Here is an 18,215-nt window from a genome sequence, read left to right as displayed (position 1 = left end):
CCTCCATCCAGTTCAGAATCCGTGGATTCAAACCACCATGGATGGTGTAGCACTGTAGTATTAGCAAATTATTTACTAATAATCCAAAATTATTTTGGAAAAAATCTGTATAGAAGTGGGCCTGCACAATTCAAACCTGTGTTGTTTGAGCAAAACCGTACTTGGTATGTAAAAGTATGTGAAAAAGTCAGAGTTTGTCAAAGTTATGGCAAGAACTTTGAAAATTCCAGTTAATGTTTCAGAAGAAACCCACTCAGGCTTGCAGCTTCTTTATCTCTGTTCAGTGGTAAAAGATACAGAAAATGGGCATCCTTGCCAATGTTTCATATTTAATAAGATTCTTGTATTTTAATGCATTAAAAACCTCAGGGAATTCTAGTGGATGAGCATCCGCCTGCTAATGCAGGGGACGGGGGTTTGATCCCCGGTCCAGGAAGATCGCACATGCTGTAGAGCTAAGCCCGTGCGCCACAACTGCTGAAGCCTGAGCGTCTAGAGCCTGTGCTCTGCAACGAGAGAAGCCACCATAATGAGAAGCCCGTGCACTGCAACAAAGAATAGCCCCCGCTCACTGCAACTAGAGAAAGCCTGCACGCAACTACGAAGACCCAGCATGGCCAAAACCCGCCCCCCAAACAGAAAAAACAAAAAACACCACCCGTGAACAAATCAGTCACAACCAGGAACAGGTCATGATAGAAAAAAATCAGAATAAGAGCAAATCTTCTATGTTCAGAACAGCTGAGAAAGCATTTTTGACTATTACAGAAGTTTATTTAACAAAAAAGTTCAGTAAGAAAATGTACACGACCCAATTTTCATCGTAGTAAAATGTGGAGAGAGGACATGTGGAAGCAGTTGATTTCTCTGGTGAAGACAGCCATTGTTCATACTCGTTCCAAAGCTTCTAACATGATGATACTATTTCCTCGTATTACCTAAGAAAGAGAAAATGAATTTGAAAAGAACACAATTCATTTAACAGACATATCAATGATGATTAAAATGATTTGATTTCATCAAATCATTAATGGTTTTTCGGTAGTTTGTGAGGCTTTTTTCCTGGTCACAGGAACACAAAATAATTCCAGTCTTGTAATGACATGAAGCCACTAAGCCCTTCATAATGAGATGCACATCTAGATCGAAGGCTAACAAGTACCTTTTTGAGACCAGTCTCCAATGACCCATTTCACTTAAACTGCAGGACTCAGATGAACATGCCCATCCCTGCACCTAAGGGATCCATAAGTTAGTGGGAAAAATAGGTACAGTAGAATACATCAATCAGTTTAGGGGTATAAGATCATTGAGGGAACAAACCAGGATGAAAGCTGGAAAAAGGAGGATTTCTGAAGATGACATTTTAGCTGGGTCTTGAAAATTGGGTACAATTTTGACAGGAAGATAGGAAATTCTAGACAGAACTGAGATGAAAAAGTGTAAGGGGATAAGGAAAAATCTAATCTGAATAAAGTAAACGGTTATGGAAGGAAGTGGTAAACAAAGACAGTTCGCACCTCATCTTAAAAGGCCTCAAACACCAATCTTAAAAGTGTTTGGAAAGCATCATGAAACCAACAATGAACCAGTGACAGTTTCAGAGCTGGGGGAATGTTTTGGCAAAAGCGTATATAAGAGAATGGGGGTGGGGGAGACTTAGAGGCAGGAAGAAAAGTTATAAAGAAAAGGCCCCAGGGGCACAGTGCCTGATATAGTAGCCATTCTATAAAAGATAAGCCAGGATACTCATGACAGCATAGGTGAAATGGCTGGTAATGGCTGGTAAGGAGGGATAGAAAAATAAGTCAAACTGGAAGGGGACTATGAAAACAAGGAGCGCCTGGTGGACTGTAGGCAATGCAATCACAGATCAGTTCAAGTACAGCTGGAGAGGTGAAATGGACAGGAGTGGGATGAGGGATGTGGAACGATTTATTAGAAATGGAGGCATTCTGAGTAAGATCAAAGTGGAGCTATGCTTGTAGGCAGGTGGTGTAAAAATAGCTGTAACTTGTTCTTTTCTCCTCTCATTCTACTTGCGTTATTCACTACATACACTATTGTTTACTATCGCTGTAACTGGTTCTTTTCTCCTCTCATTCTACTCGCTTTATTTATTACATACACTATTAGTTACTATCTTCCTCACTCCAGTGTCATTTCTATGAGGCAGGGACTTTGCGTGGTGCACCATCCCCAGTGCCTAAGCTGTGGCACACAAGGTTCAGTAAGTACTGTTAAGTAAACAAATGAACCTCCACGTGATTACCGCAGCTGACAGACTGGAAAGGAACGTGACAGGTGGGCAAGTGTCTTGGAGCCTGGCAGAGACAAACAGCAATGAGTATGGTGAGAAGGTGGCAAAGAATTAAAGAGCTGCATTAAAGAGAACAAGGCCCTGAAAATGACAATGGGGATTGAAGGAAACTACAGACTCTTACTCTTCTTAGAAGTTAGGAAAAGAAGAAAGCTAAACAACATGATTACCTAGTTCTCAAGAGTTTTAAACTGCTGGCTTATGTGCAACAGATGATGACCATCACATCTCATTGACAAAAGCATGAAAAACAAGTAGGCTTCTTTCCTAGCTCCCTCCTAAATTTGTCCCTTTCTGACACTTTCCCTAGACGTGGAGGGTAGTGGAGAGAAGTTATTTCAGGTAACTAAGATTTTCAGATCTGTGGGCTTTTCCTTTTTGCCATCATTAAAAAACAAAACCACTACTTTCATCAACATTTTCTAAAATGGTATCACACACTTCTTTGCCTTCTCACATAATACACAGTTAAGGTTTGTCGTGAACACCTCTGTTGTGCAGTGCTCTACCTCTTTCCCCACTGTGCTCGAGGCCCCATTCTCCAAATCAAACTGGAACCCGAATTCCGTATTGCTCCTTTGTTGGGCTTCAATACTAAGTTTTGGCAAAGTGTTGCTCAGGCTTTTAAAGTCTCTTGCAAGGGCACAACTGCCTAATAAAGAATACAAACATAATATGGAGCTACAGAAGCACAAAGCCTGATCACCTGAAATATGTAGCATCAATAAAAGACACAATTTTTACTACATTCTTAGGGGAACCTTGGAGTGGAGTAGAATCTTTAGGAAATAAGACAGAGTTGATGCTACTGACTACTCTGGGGATGTCTCAAAAGATAAGAGGCTAGTCGAGACACTATTATGTAATTATCCACCTGACAGATCCCCCAAACAAATTACCCCACCCCCTTCAGAATACACACATTCTTAATACTATTCTTAATTTAATACTATTAAGTAATTTCAATGGCCTCAATGGGTCACTGATTGGACAAGGGAATAATGACGCCAACGTAACTGTCTCCTTAGCCAAACAACTTGTGAAAAAACAAAACTGTAACTGGTTTCCCCTCTTTTCCTTAGAAAAGCCATCCTTCCATTTTCTTTAGACTGTTTTTTTAAAGACAATTGATATATTATCATTATTTCATTTTCAAAGTGAACTCAGCCACAAGAATTAGCACCTACTAACACAAGACTTTAATTTTTAGTCACACAACCCCCATCATAGGAGGAGGAGCAGACTGCCTAACACGGTAAGTAGGTGCTCATTATTTGAATGACTTGGGAGGACACTGCTTTTAACCAATTTCCGTGTAAAGAAAATTAAGCCCATCAAAATTTAGGGAGAAAATTACAAGAAAGATCCATGATCTAGGCTCAATTCCTTCTCTGATAAAAATTTCGAGAAGTGCCACACATTCTCTAAAAAGTTATCTTCCCAAGTTAAGAACTTTAGATGTCAATTCCTTCTTGAATCCTTTTTTAGCAAATTTGTTCAGATATGAACCAAAATCCTAATCTACCCTCTATTAGAATGAAGATTTCCTAATCTGTAAAAGGAATGGCTAGGGGGAAATCTTGGGGTATTTTAAAACTGTTTTATAAGAAACTGCTGCTAATGATTTGCCCATACTTTTATTCATTTTTAACAGAAGCTCAAGGAGACTGTACCTGGAAAGAAGGCAGGTTTACATGAAACGTGTGGGGGTGGGCGGGGAGTCTCATAGCTAGAGATTCCAAGTTGTTTCTCTAACCCTGACTACTGATTTGCTTTTCAAAATGCAGTAATGGAAATACACTTGAAATAAGCAATAACACAAGCCTTGGAAAGGGTGATTAAAAAATTATACCCTTTTACTGCTCAAACTTTAAAAAGTGAGGCAAAATCATGGCTAATGATTAGGAACTCTTACCACCTCTTAGAGGTCTACATGCTCAATGATTTGCTAAAGCTAAGTTGTCTGTTTTGATTCACCTTGCCCAGGTAACTCAGACTTAACACTTACTGGGTATACTGTCCTGTGTTGGGCAGAGTGGAATTCAAAGTCTGGGTCTTGTTGACAAACATCAACAACTCTTCTTCAGTAGTCATACCACTATGGCCTATTGAATGCAGAAACGTTTGCTCCTATGATTAAGAAGTCAGCATCTGTTTTCCTCCTGTTTTCTTCCATGTGAATGGCTGTCATTGTATCCCTTGCAACTTTTACCTTGATTACTTTTTGAGTGTGATAAACCAGAAAATCTAGGTTAATTATATATACAATTAAATCCCAAAAGTGTGATCTGTGACCTGGCAGATCTGCATCAAATGGGCACTTGTTAGAAATGCAAAATCTCAGGTTCCATCCCATACCTACTGAATTAGGATCTGCATTTTAACAAGATTTTCTGGGAATTCATGGCATGTTAAAGTTTGATAAGCAGTAATCCTCACTACACGTTAAAATGACACAATATCTTTTAACAAAAAAAGAGAGCAGCACCCTTAGAGATACAGTTTCAATTGCTCTGAGGTGGACTCTAGGCATAATTTTTGTTTGCTTGCTTTTAAAAAAACTCCTCAATGACTGATTGTAAATGCTCTCAATCACTGGTTAATCTTTGCCTTACATTAGAATCACCTGGGGAACTTTAAAAAAAATTTTTTATTGGAGTATAGTTGGTTTACAATATTGTGTTAGTTTCTGCTGTACAGCAAAGTGAATCTGTTATACGTATACATATATCCACTCTTTTTAGATTCTTTTCCCATAGAGGCCATTACAGAGTATTGAGTTCCCTGTGCTATACAGTAGGTTCTCATTAGTTATCTATTTTACACACAGTGCTTTTTTTATGTCAATCCCAATCTCCCAAACCACCCCTGCCTGCTGGCCCCCATAATCATAAATTTGTTCTCTACATCTTTGTCTCTATTTCTGCTTTGCAAATAAGTTCATCTGTACCATTTCATCTGGAGAACTTTAAAAAACTCTAGGCTGCATCCCAGACTAATTTGATTCTAAAATACAACTAAGATTGAGAACTACTGCTCTAATGAAGGAACAAGTATGTGTCTCTATTATAGAATAAAGCTCAAAAATGATTTCTAACACCCATTTCAAGTCTAAGGACCTCAGTGGGTTCTGTGTAAGATTCGGATCTAACCTACAGGTAACTGGGATATTATCACAATTGAATAACTGTCATTAAATTAAACTAAAAGGGAGATGGAATGTCTAATCTTGCCTGAAATTTGCCTAACTTCAGTCTAACCCAAGAGTTTGATAGAAGGGACGTTAATGCTTATTCCAAAAGAAAAATGAAATCTCTTAAGAGAAATCTTGTGTCTTTACTTACCACCATTCCAATATTGTTCTGTTGCCCACTAGTTGCCATCTCCACACATTCATCTATCACAAGATTCATAAAGGGATCAAATCCCCTCAATATTCCTTGGACATGTCTGCCACCATTTAATTTCACTGTGTAAAGGGAAAAAGACATTTTAATAAAACTGACCATTAATTATCAACTAAGCTATTCATTAAAAATTAGGTGAGATCGGGATTTCCCTGGTGGCACAGTGGTTAAGACTTTGCGCTCCCAATGTAGGGGGCCCAGGTTTGATCCCTGGTCAGGAAACCAGATCCCACGTGCATGCCACAACTAAGAGTTCGCCTGCTGCAACTAAGGAGCCCATCTACCACAACTAAAGACCCAGAGCAACCAAATAAATTAAAAAAACTAGGTGAGATAAAACCCAGGTATTTGAGATGTATAATCTACTATCTTTACTATATGCCAAGCACTGGGCTAAACATTTTACATTTACTTCCACATTTAAACTTGTAAGAATCTTATGAAGTAGAATTATCCTGACTTTTTATGAAGGAACTGAAGTATAGCATTTTTAAATAACTGGTTCAAGATTATTCAGTTACTGTGGGGTACAGCTGGAATTCAAACTGAAGGCTGCTCGCCCCTAAAGCCATGGTCTTAACCCCTATATACTTCGAGTACTGTACAGGTTAGATTTTAGTCCTTGTCTGTCCTTTGTTTAAAGGAAAAAAGTTAAGCTTTCAAATAGAAAATAGAAAATACTGTTAATTTTATCAAAGTGAGAGAGGGCTTATATGAAATAATGAAGAGTCTAAAGTACTGTGAAACTTCCTAAGTATCAGAAATTAAGTAAATAAAACTGTCTAGTTAGAATTTTGATAAACCTGCTTAATTAATGGATATGAATTAGAGGTTCTGTATGCTTTGAATTTTTATAATGTTGCTCCTTCAAACATTATATACCGCCAAGGCACATGTAAAAAGGAATTTAATATTAAAAAAAAAGGCCCGAAAATAAAAAACCAAAAAGACTTACATGATAACTTCTTGTCCATAAATCTGAAAAAGCAAAAGGGGTAAAGATTATGTAACTAATTAAAAAAATTTAAGCACAAGTAAGCACTAAAGTAGGTATAGTCAGGATAATCTGTTAAAATATACACAATAGGAATAATGAAATTTAAAAGAGTAAAAACTGTACTGTGGTAAAGGATGAGAGAGTGATGGGCTACCACAGTTAGTACTTATACTAACCGAGCAATGTGATTTGGGAAGGGAAGATAAACAAAAATGGAATGGATTTACAATATATTAATGTACATTAAATTGCATCTTTATACTGATGTGAATTACAAACCATTCTTGTTGTTCAATACTGACCTAACTTTCAATGACAGGATTTTACAACCGTAACAGAAAAACAAAGATTTGGTTATATTTTTAGTTATTTCCAAAACCAAACAAAGTTGTGAAGAAACCAGAAGGTAATCAAACTATACCCAATCCAATAGGTATTTTATTTTATTTTATATTGGAGACAATACGTAGTGTTGTTTTATTTAATATTAAACATCAATCTTAAGTGTTCAGGATAGTCTTCAACACATAATTATGCTTTAGCAAAATAAATGCATATTTTGAAGTTTTAAATAATCTGAATTAAACAAGAAAATTCCATCTCAGCAGGGTAGTATGAGAATATGAAGACATGTAGTCAAACCAGTTTTTACCTCTTCCAGTTATAGGCTAAAAAATATGAAATTTCATTCAATTTTAATATAAATCATGGGAGAATTCAAAGATAAATGAGAGAAAGGGGCTGACGGAAGGTATAAGAAGATAGGTTTTTACAAATAAAAAGATATAGTATGATATATAAAATAATCTATTTTAATAGGATATGTTATATAAAACAAATATAACACACATGAGCTTATTTAATCCTATGATGGCTTTTATAAATTACATACATACAAATTAATAATAAGTATCAGCATTTAATAGATGGGTAACTGAGGCTCAGAAAGGTTACGTAAAATTTCCAAAGTCACAGCAGTGAAAAAGTTTGAGCAAAATCAAATGGTTCAGTTTGGCTGGAGAACACAGCACTCAAATGTTAGTGTGTGTAATATTTGGTGCCTGGATTTCTGATGGAGGAGCTTGAATGTTGGGTCAAGAAATCTGGACTTTGTTATGTATACAGCAATAAGTTATTGCAACAGAACCAGCCAATGGCAAGACTACTGTGGCACGTGTAAGCCAAATCATTATGCTATACACCTTAAACTTACACAGTGCTGTATGTCAATTATATCTCAAAAAAACTGGAAGAAAAAAAAAAGACTACTCTGGCATTGACTTTTTTTTAAAATTAATTAATTAATTAATTAATTATTTTTGGCTGTATTGGGTCTTTGTTGCTGTGAGCGGGCTCTCTCTAGTTGGGGTGAGTGGGGCCTACTCTTCGTTGCGGTGCAGGGGCTTCTCATTGCGGTGGCTTCTCTTGTTGTGGAGCACAGGCTCTAGGCACGTGGGCTTCAGCAGTTGTGGCACGCAGGCTCAGTAGTTGTGGCACATGGGCTTAGTTGCCCCAGGCATGTGGGATCTTCCCGGGCGAGGGCTCGAACCTGTGTCCTCTGCATTGGCAGGTGGATTCTTAACCACTGCGCCACCAGGGAAGTCCCTGGCATTGACTTTTAAGAGCAGGACTAAGAATTTGGTTAGGCCAGGGTATCTCAACCTCAGCATACTGAAATCTGGGGCCCGATAATTCTGTTGTTGCATGATATCCAGTGCATTGTAGAAAGTTTTAGCAGCAACCCTGGCCTCTTCCTACTAGATGCTGATAGAACCAGACTCCCATCCCCTCAGTTAAGAACCACTGAGTTATGCTAAACCAGGAGGATGGTATAAAAGTGTAAAAGATGGTTATTTGTAAGAAATTAAAGGAAGAAAAAAATTAAGTCATTTTGGAGGCAGACCTGCCAGGATTTCACAATTCATGAAATCTAGAGATAAGAAGAGAAAGGTATTAAAACTAGTTTCATCCTCTGAAATTCTCAAATAATGTCTTAAGAATCAAAAAGGAAACCTTACAAATAGAGAATGGTCCTTCTGTTAAAAAATAATTACCATTTCACCAGTTCCTGATGAAGCCAGAGGACATGTAAGATTTTACCAGCTCACCAATAAAAGGATAACTTGGATAAGCATTTTCACAGCAATAATTTTTTTTCTTAATGTTAGGCTTATTTAATAATTGTCTTAAATTTATAACAGATCCAACTAAAATACACACGAGTTTTTGCACAAAAGATGGCTTCAATACAAATGTGCATTTAAGTGTAAAATCATTAAATATGAACTTTTCCTTAAGCCTGACTTCTTTATGGGGCTGATAATAAATGAACTGTACACATGGCAGACCAGATGGCTGGCTGCCTCACAAACTGATCCTTGGACCAATTTTCCATCCTTTGTGCTATCCAACTGAACAAGACAGAGAAGTTACTTAGGAAACATGGCCCATGCTAAGTTCAACCAAGAGTGTTTGAGGACGCTAAAACTTTAAAATGGGCCTTATCTAAAGTAGGAATATCCTACTTTGAGTTGACTTTACTGGGTTCAAACCCCACCCCCGCCCCCCAAACAACCTAGCCTTCTCTAATTAGAAAAAATGAATATTCTCACACAGCTCTGTTAACAGAGCAAGATATCACACGACACTCAAGTTTAACCTAAGAACAAGAAAACAAGAAAAAGGAATGTGATTTCTAAGTTAAAGCTCAAAGAAACAGCTACAAACACACCCTAAGATTAAGGCGGCTTTTGATTCCTCAGATACTATCAAACACTTCCATTCCACCCATCTCCTTAGTTCCTTACAGAATTACTCTCCAGCCACCTTATCTAGAACATGATGCTACTCAAGATGTTCAACAAAGGGTAGCATTCGAAATGTTCAAGTAACGAGCGAGAGCGTGCGGGAGACGGGGCCTGGAGCTCGGGCCTGGGATGCAACTCGGCGGGCGGAGGCGCCTTGCTGCCTCTGGTAACCTTGCCCACCGGGCCGAAACGCTAACGTCTGAGCGGGTCTTAGGCCCCGAAGCGCGGGACACGGGCCCGCACCTCGTCGGCCACGGACCAGTAGACGCACGCCAGGCGCACTCTCGGGAATGGCGGAGGACCTAAGGAACCCGAGGCACACAAATAAGCTGCCATTTCGGCACGGCCCTCACACATACTTACTTCTTCAACTCGGGAGGATGAGCTTTGCTCATGTCTACTCGAGGAGCTCAAAGACGCCTCCAAACAGAACTCGAACCGTCGCTCTCGCTCCAACAGTAGGCCCGGCGCTTTGCGTCTGACGTCACTCATCCCGTTAGCCAATTGATTGTCCGCTTTCCCGTTTCACCTCGCGATACTTAGGGAAGGCCTGAGAGTGCCGATCAGTCCCAAGCTTCCGGTTGCGCCGCCAGCGATTGGCCAGGACGGAGGGATGGGACCTTGGGGAGCCCCGTTCTTTCCCGTCTGTAAAATCGGGGTGCGCCTCTAGCTTCGGAAGGAACCTGGTTAATGCCCTGTCTCTGTGGGTTGCAACATGTATCTTATTCATACGTACCAAATGAAAATACGCTCTAGAGGAGTGGGCCCCTAATATTTCTTTGCATGTGTGGGGATATGTCCATGTATTGCGCTGCCCTTTGTTGTGCTTTGCAGATACAGCGTTTTAAACAGAAGGAAGGTTTGTGGCAACCCTGAGTCTAACAAATCTCTTGGTGCCATTTTTTCTTTTTCCAACAGCATTTGTTCACTTGGTGTCTCTGTGTCATTTTGGTAATTCTTACAGTATTTAAAACTTTTTCATCGCATTTGTTATGGTGATCTGTGATCATACCAAATAATTCATGTGTGACTTGCTTTATTGAGACATTTGCTTCACTGTGGTGGTCTCCAACAGAACCTGCAGTATCTCGGAGGTTTGCCTATACTCCCACAGGAGAATGTCATGCTAAGTCTAGGGTTCTGGTAACAGCTCAGTTAGTGAGTGACCTCTGCACCATAAGAGAGGGTGATTGGGCCTCAATTTCCAAGACTTTGAATCTAGAGCCCAGAAGTGTATTCCCCATGGTCGGTCCTGCAATGCTTGTTAACAATACCTCCAAACCCCCACTTATCGTACATTGTATAAAACGTGAAGTGCAGCACACAAATGATCTCTAATACGAGGTATTGATTTTCAAGTCAAGAGTGTAGGTGTAAACAGTGGTCTCTGACTTGTTCCTAGTTAAGTTATCCAAAATAAGTGCATCTACATTTACGAATCAGATACAATTGGGATTATAGAAGACTTAGGCCAAAATAGAAAAGCATTAGTGATTTTACGTAGGGGATGGTTCTACAAGATTCAGTTCATTCCTCATGTTCAGGAATGACTCTATTTAAATACCAGTGATAGTAAAGTCTTAAACTCATCATCTATTTTGTACTCTCTTGGTACTCAAAATCCCAGGCATTGCATTTTCTTTAGAGGGGTCATAACTGCCTGTCTTTTCCAGTTTTTGTTGTGTTTAGTTGAAGCTAGAGACCTGATGTGGATATTGAATTTCTTTTTCAGCCTTATAGTTTCTGTCTTTTTACATTAACAGACTTCAATTTGTAGTGCCCTAGCATGCCCTCAAAGTTCTTCCCCTTTACAAGCATCCGAACCATAACATATAGCTAATTTTCACTCCCCTGGACCTCTTAAATTTATTTCACACATTACAAAGAGAAGCATCCTGACAAAGTTATATATTCACTGGCCAGATATAAGGAAAGAAACACAATAGTGGAAGAAAAATTAAGTCTTATGTATTTTTAAAACCAAACCACTAGGAAAATATATCACAGTCTTGAAACAGCAAACAGACAGGCTATATTATCATTTCAAGTAATAAGTTGGTAAAAACACAAGGTCCTTAATAAAACTATAAGGTGCCAGAACTGGGGCAAGAACAACGCATGTCGCAAAAGTAGTATTTGGTAACGGAGGGCTGTCCCGTTTTTTGCTCTAAAGGAGTCACAGCTTGCCCGAGTTGCTTACTTTTTCTCCTTTGACCTTCGTGTTGCCAAGGGATTGTTTCAACAGAGCTCTGTTATCACAGGGGGCAAAGTAAGCAATACTGGGTGTAGGCTTTCATTCTATTTTGTTTTATGAAAACCAGATTTTTCCAAAGCCAGTACTTCATAACTCTCTTAATTAAGCAGCTAACAAATCCTCTTTCACTGTTCATTCTTGAATACTAGCATATAGCACAATCAAAATCCCCTTTCCCTTCAAGGGTGAGTGTCACTGCAAGATTGTCTTGTCACTCGGCTGACTCTGCTGCTGACAGCCTCAGGGCTCATCATGGCTGCCAGTCAGAGGGAAGGTTTGCTTCCCCTACCAGTGTGATAGCGCTTCTTATATTTTTGCAGGGTCTCCAGGCTGAAAGATGTCATGTGTGAGAATTTTAAGAAATGCGCATCCACGTCCTGACGGCCAGAAATGAATATCCGCAAGGACCCTTTCAAAGTTTTTATCGAAACTACCTCTCCCAACTCTACATCTTAAAGTAGCTTCATGCCCTTGTATATAAAACAAAACCACGCAAAACAAATCCCCAGAAGCCCCCTTTCCCCTTCTAAATTAGTGACCTCATGGATTTTGCTTTATTTCCAGTTTGGTGGAAACGTTGTAGTGATCCTTCTGGTAAACAGGAGGTTGGCAACAAACAGAAACACCTCTCCTCACACTCCACCAGCTCATAAGCAGGTCAGATGAACCTGCCAGCCTGTTGGTATCTGTGTACTAAGAGAATCTGGTACCTTGGAGGGCTGTGGTTTGGTACAAGGGAGACTCCCTGTTGCCAGGATAAGCGCTTGCCACGTGAAATTCAGGATCACAAAAACTCTCCTGTGCTATCTCTGACCCCAATTTTAGCACCAGGTTTTTTCACTTTCTAGGTTTCAAACACAAAGGAACCAGTGTCCAGAGGCAAGTGATATAGGCCTTAAACTTGCTGCCATCCTTAATTTCCTCATTCATAAACCTTCCTTAGAAAACCCAAATCCCCATTTCTCTTCTTAAATAGACTCCTGCCTTCAGCCCCGACGGCCAATAGCAGACATCTACTTCCCAATGGATGAGAGAGACTCCTTCATCTTCTTGGTCATGGTTGGGATGAGGTTCATGTGGTCATCCACACACGTGGTCACGCAACTCTCCAGCTGCCGCTTCACCTGAAGCTCTTTACTTCCTGCATCAATTGAATCTTTGGCTTTGTCGTTGCAATGCATAGTGCACCGGGCCAGGCGGTCCTGCGGCAAGAGGGAAAAGGGTAGAGGAACTGAAAGGCTGGCCTTTATTTACCAAATGCCTGTCACGTGCCAGGCTCTGTGCTACGTATTTTTCTACGTATTACGTGGGTTATCTTGATCAATTAAGTGACACTATCGTGCAATTAACCAGGATTGTCCTGATTGAAACAGAGGGTGGCACCACGAGGGCCCAGGGAAAGCGTCACTAGAAAGCAGGTGAATAATAGAATAAATTGTACAGAAGCCCCTTCCAGGAGGTGAGAAGGAACTAGAGGCTAATGTTACTCAACTATAGACTTTCAAACACCTTGATTTTATAAGGTCTGTACTTGCTACAGAAAAATACTCAATTCCACGAATATTTATTGAGCATCTACTATGTGCTAGGGACTCTTCTAATGTTGGGGAATACAGCAATGAGTAAAACAGATAAAGTTCTTGCCTTCATTGAACTGATATTCCAGTGAGGGGAGAGAGACAAACAAAATAAATAAGTGGAGATGTTGGGGGAAACAGTTGGATACATGAATCTGGAGATCAGGAGTAAAGCTGGTCTAAAGATATGAATGTAGGTGTTGTCAGCATATAGATGATATTTGCTATGAGACTAGAGAACTAGATTGAAAAGAAAAAAGATCCAAGGACAGCCCTGGGCACTCCAGTGCTCTTCAGAGGTTGGAGAGGGAAAAAAACAGTAAATGAGAACAAGAAAGGAGAGAGGGAGAGAGGTGGAAAACCAGGAGAGTGAGCCATCCTATCCTGGTGGCCAACTGAGTACAGATTTTTAAGGAGGGGGAGAGTAATCCACTGTGTCAATGATGCAGGTAGGTTGAGTAAGATGAAGAATGAGAAATGACCACTCCCATGGAAGGGAGTGGCAAGAGTGGTTCTGGCACAGTGGAAAAGTAAGTCTGATTGGAGCAGTGAAAAGTGAATGGAAGGGGTCCCAGCAGCTCGGGTGGCGGGAGCGGCAGCGGCCAGGCAACCCAGCTTCGCGAAGGCTCTCGGCGCGCGCCCGCCCCGCCGCGACGATGCCTAAGAGGAAGGTCAGCTCCGCCAAGGGAGCGGCGAAGGAGGAGCCCAAGAGGAGATCGGCGAGGTTGTCAGCTAAACCGGCTCCTGCAAAAGTGGAAACGAAGCCAAAAAAGGCGGCAGGAAGGGATAAATCTTCCGACAAAAAAGTGCAAACAAAAGGGAAAAGGGGAGCAAAGGGAAAACAGGCTGAAGTGGCTCACCAAGAGGCTAAAGAAGACTTACCTGCAGAAAATGGAGAAACTAAAAATGAGGAGAGCCCAGCTTCTGATGAAGCAGGAGAGAAAGAAGCCAAGTCTGATTAATATCACACACCTGGTCCTATCAGGGGTCCCTGTTTCCCTTCTTGTACAATCCAAAGGAATATTTTTATCAACTATTTTGTAAATGCAAGTTTTTTAGTAGCTCTAGAAACATTTTTAAAAAGGAAGGAATCCCACCTCATCCCATTTTTTAAGTGTAAATGCTTTTTTTTCAGAGGTGAAATCATTTGCTAGTTGTTTATTTTTTGGTACAACCAGAAAATAGTGGGATATTAAATATGGGAGGCTTTGATTGCCTTGGGTGTCAGCTTAACATTCCACAGATGGAGGGTAGCTTTTATATCCTATAATACAAAGCATACTAAACGGCAGTTTGGAGTCACTTGTGCATTTAATGTCTTAAACACTTTAAATTACTTCTCTTCCCACGTTGTTTTTGGTAGAATTGTTTCCTAAAGCAAACCACTCACCCCTTGATCTTGGCTCTCCTGGGCAGAATACTGTGCACTCTGTAACATCTTTGGTCATGGTAGTCCAGTTCTTCTAGTAACCGTTAATGTGCTGTGAACGACTGACAATTTGCGTATGTAGTGTATGTGATATTAAATTGTGAATTAGTGGGACTTACGATGTAACAGCATATCAATATTTGAAGATATTGGTACTTGATATCCTGTGAAGGAAAATTTGCCCCCAAATTTTAAGCTGGAAAGTCACTGGAATAACTGTTCAGAAAAGAATCACCAACTACATGATTTTTTAGGTTTTTGGTACGTATGTTGAGAATTGTGTACAAATTGCAATGTCTGTGTACTGATCCTCAAAACAACCAATAAAATCTCAATTATGAAAGAAAAAAAAGTGAATGGAAGAAGAAAGTTGTACAGTAATTCAAGAATCAAATTTTGAAAGACCCTATCTGTAAAATAAGGTGTCAAACACAAAGAAACCCCCTGAAGTTCCATGATCTTGGAGAAGTTATTCTTTTATAGTGTCAGTAATTTTGAAGAATTTTATACAGAATGTAAAAATGTACCACATTAGATATAATTTTTCCATTTGAACAGAATCCCAGGCTATGAAAACTGGTTCAGAGGTGGGCCCTGCTTCCCCAAGTTCCAGGAAAGTATATCCAGAGGAAGGGAGTAAAAGGAAGTTGTGGATACCTCCAGAGAGGGATACTGTTCGGGGGCTCTTAGTGACCTCATAGAGGCTTGTGAGTCAGGCATCGGTGAGTCAACAATAATAATTCTTCATATAAATGGCCGCTCTTTAGTGACACAGGAGCTGCCCCCTGGGTGTAGCAAGTAGGAGCATCCTGGGTGGGTATATCCACAAAATGACGGCAGGATCTTGTTCTAATCTGTATGGTTTAAAGACTGGCCCATTCCACTTTCCTGGGGATTCTGCTGTTGTAAGAATGAATTAATATGTTTTAGAAAGCTTTATACTGTACAGTATACATATGTATTTGATATTTATGGGGAAAAAAACATAAGGCTCTTGGTCATGAACTCCCTTGGTTAACTCCCTTTTACATTGTTTCTATGGGAAATTTTTACAGCACTCAATCTCCTGGACTTTTTCCAAAATTTGAAACTGTGTAAAGAGTAGTTGGCCATAGGACTGTCACAAATGTTAACACAGAACCAAGACACTAAAGCTAAGAGTTTTGAACAAATGCTTCTCATCTGCAAAAGAGCAACATCAAGGGCTAGAGTCATCTGTTTGGAATTCCTCACCTGGAACTTCTCCAACTCGTTGGTCACCAGGGCCTGGGCTTGAGCCAGAGGTGCATGGCAGCGCTCAATGCACTGGTGCACTTGCTGCATGGACGCCTGGCTGTCCTCACAACAGCCGGCGCTGCACCGGAACATGAGGCCCTGTGGGGGGAGGGCAGAGGAAGGTTAGGTAGTAAAGCCTCCGGGACAGAGATGACCACGGAGTGCAACAGAGGCTAGGAGAAGCATCATACCCGCACCTCTCCTTAGAATAGACATCAGGACCTTAAAACCACGAACAGGAACATTATCCTCGGTGCCTAGCGCAGTGTTTCACAGCCTCCTTGCCGCTAGCTCATTGGCACTTGTTGAATCGAAGGCTGGGTGGACAGGGAAGGTGGTGGAGGGTCAGACGAAGCCAAGCTCTGAAAACCTGGTGCCTAAACCACAGGGTTCAGAGGTCAGCAATCTAGTAACCTACATTCCACCAGGGAGCAACTGGTCCACTGACTCCAGGGGCACCTTTACAAGGGAAACCCACAATCCGGTTAGGGAAGCTGGACCAGCAGCCACAAAACATTTAGGAGATGAAAGCGGAACAGCACATAAGCCAGCGCTGTGTGGTGCCAGGTTCGGTGCAACAGAACCGGGCATGACCTGGCCATTGAGGAGGCCGAGCGCAGTCCCCTTTCCGGTCTTTCACCCTGGCTGTGCTCTTTCCGGGCCTCTGGCTGCTCACCTGCAGAAGGGGCCGCGCAAGTGGGGAAGGTCGGGGAGGCTGACCATCTTACACCAGGGGCTTCTTAACCCTGCCCCGGGGACACCCTCTCCCCCGGCCTGGCCTTGGGGGCAGACGGCATTGCGCATGGCGAGGGAGCACAGATTTCATCCGCTCAGCCGAAGCTCCAGAAGTTCTGTCTGAGGGTGAGCCGAGTTTCCGAGCACGCCGCGACGACCCCAGGGACACCCCGACCCGGGTCTGCGGGGAGGGAGGCAGTGGCGCTGGGGATCGTGCGACGGCTGCGGGAAGGGGCCAGGAATCCCGGACCGCCTTGGCTTCCCCCGGGTGGGCCCCGACCCGCTACCTGCATCTTCCGGATGTTCTCTCTCTCCAGACTCTTCACCATAGAGTCCACCGCCTCCTGCACCCGGAGCTGCTGCAGCTCCGCCATGGCGACACGGCGCTGCTCCGTGCCGCGCCGGCGCCCACATGGACTCCCGGGCACGAGCCCGCCCCCTCGCCGCCTCTTCCCGGGTCACCGCGGCGAGCCCTTTCCGGGCCCACGCCGTCTCCTAGCGTCCTAGAGGAGCAACTGCATGTCCGGCGGCTACCTTCTGCCCGCGCTCTCCGGCCCCCACCCGTAGTCCCCGCCCACCTCTCGGCCTTCTTCACCTGGTCCGCCCACCGCCGCCGGCAGTGCAAGCGCCGAGACTGCATTTTTCCCTCTACCTCCCTCCGTCCCTCTTATGTATTTATTTTTTAAAATTGAAGTATTTACAATGTTGTGCCAGTCTCTGCTGAAAAAAGGGAAAAAATATTTAATATAATTAACATAACAGATAAGTGCGCAGATCTTAGATGTAAATACCTTGGTGTGTTTTAACAAACCTTGCCCTTTCCCAGTCAATCCCCGCCCATTCCCTACCTATCTCCCCACTCCAGACCCCAGGCAACCACTGATCCGCTTTCTATCACGACAGATTACACTTTCTCTTTCTAGAATTTATAAATCATTCCTATGTACTTTTTTGGGGGGTTTGGCTTCTTGACCTAACATAACGCTTTTGAGATTGAGCCTTATCTTCAGTTCCTTTTTGCTGCTGAATAGTATTCCATTGAATGGACATACAGAAATTTGTTTTTCCATTCCTCTGTTGATGGACATTTGGGTCTTTCCCAGTTATTAGCTATTCTGAATAAAGTGGTGACTATGAACATCCTTGAGCAAGTCTTTTGTAGACGTAGATGTCCATTTCTCTTGGGTAAATCTCTAGAAGTGGAACTGTTGGATTGTTGGTAGATGTATGTTTATGCATTTATTTCTAATGAGAAATTATTAACCTCAAAGGAGCAACGCAGGGGCTACAGATATTCAATCGACAATGAAGCATTTATACGCCAGTAACAGTGGGCTGTTTCTGAGCTCCTGGCAGTTCTATCAGGAATGCCCAACTCCACCTCCAACTTTACTGTCCTATGTATTCATTGATT

General features: G+C 41.7%; 3 protein-coding genes across 7 annotated transcripts; 1 reads left to right on the top strand and 2 right to left on the bottom strand.

The window, feature by feature from the left end:
• Positions 1-316: 316 nt before the first annotated feature.
• SNRPG (small nuclear ribonucleoprotein polypeptide G) lies at positions 317-9,919 on the bottom strand. 2 transcript variants are annotated; one of them, XM_033400444.2, is made up of 3 exons: positions 9,895-9,919; positions 5,665-5,789; positions 317-938 (listed from the first exon to the last, which is right to left on the bottom strand). In XM_033400444.2, coding segments are annotated over exons 1-3 (177 nt in total). In that variant the 5' UTR covers positions 9,896-9,919; the 3' UTR covers positions 317-887. The 2 variants fall into 2 exon arrangements, with proteins under 2 accessions (XP_033256335.1, XP_049551692.1); XM_049695735.1 differs by lacking the exon at positions 9,895-9,919 and adding an exon at positions 6,683-7,162.
• A 1,464-nt stretch (positions 9,920-11,383) lies between these two features.
• Positions 11,384-17,303, bottom strand: FAM136A (family with sequence similarity 136 member A). Of its 4 annotated transcripts, none has more exons than XM_049695733.1 (4): positions 17,089-17,240; positions 16,264-16,383; positions 16,025-16,165; positions 11,384-12,987 (listed from the first exon to the last, which is right to left on the bottom strand). In XM_049695733.1, the coding sequence occupies exons 3-4, from the start codon at positions 16,157-16,159 to the stop codon at positions 12,799-12,801; spliced, it is 324 nt and encodes a 107-aa protein (XP_049551690.1). In that variant the 5' UTR covers positions 16,160-16,165; positions 16,264-16,383; positions 17,089-17,240; the 3' UTR covers positions 11,384-12,798. The 4 variants fall into 4 exon arrangements, with proteins under 4 accessions (XP_049551690.1, XP_049551689.1, XP_049551687.1 ...); XM_049695732.1 differs by having other exon boundaries at positions 16,264-16,443; positions 17,089-17,224; XM_049695730.1 differs by lacking the exon at positions 16,264-16,383 and having other exon boundaries at positions 17,089-17,303.
• On the top strand, positions 14,019-14,805 carry LOC117195590 (non-histone chromosomal protein HMG-14-like). Its single transcript, XM_033400447.2, has one exon. The coding sequence runs from the start codon at positions 14,019-14,021 to the stop codon at positions 14,322-14,324; it is 306 nt and encodes a 101-aa protein (XP_033256338.1). The 3' UTR covers positions 14,325-14,805.
• Positions 17,304-18,215: the final 912 nt, after the last annotated feature.

Source organism: Orcinus orca, chromosome 13 (assembly GCF_937001465.1).
Source record: "Orcinus orca chromosome 13, mOrcOrc1.1, whole genome shotgun sequence".
Lineage (NCBI taxonomy): Eukaryota > Metazoa > Chordata > Mammalia > Artiodactyla > Delphinidae > Orcinus > Orcinus orca.
Note: the sequence above shows the minus strand (reverse complement) of the source record. Positions and strands in the feature narration are given on the sequence as shown.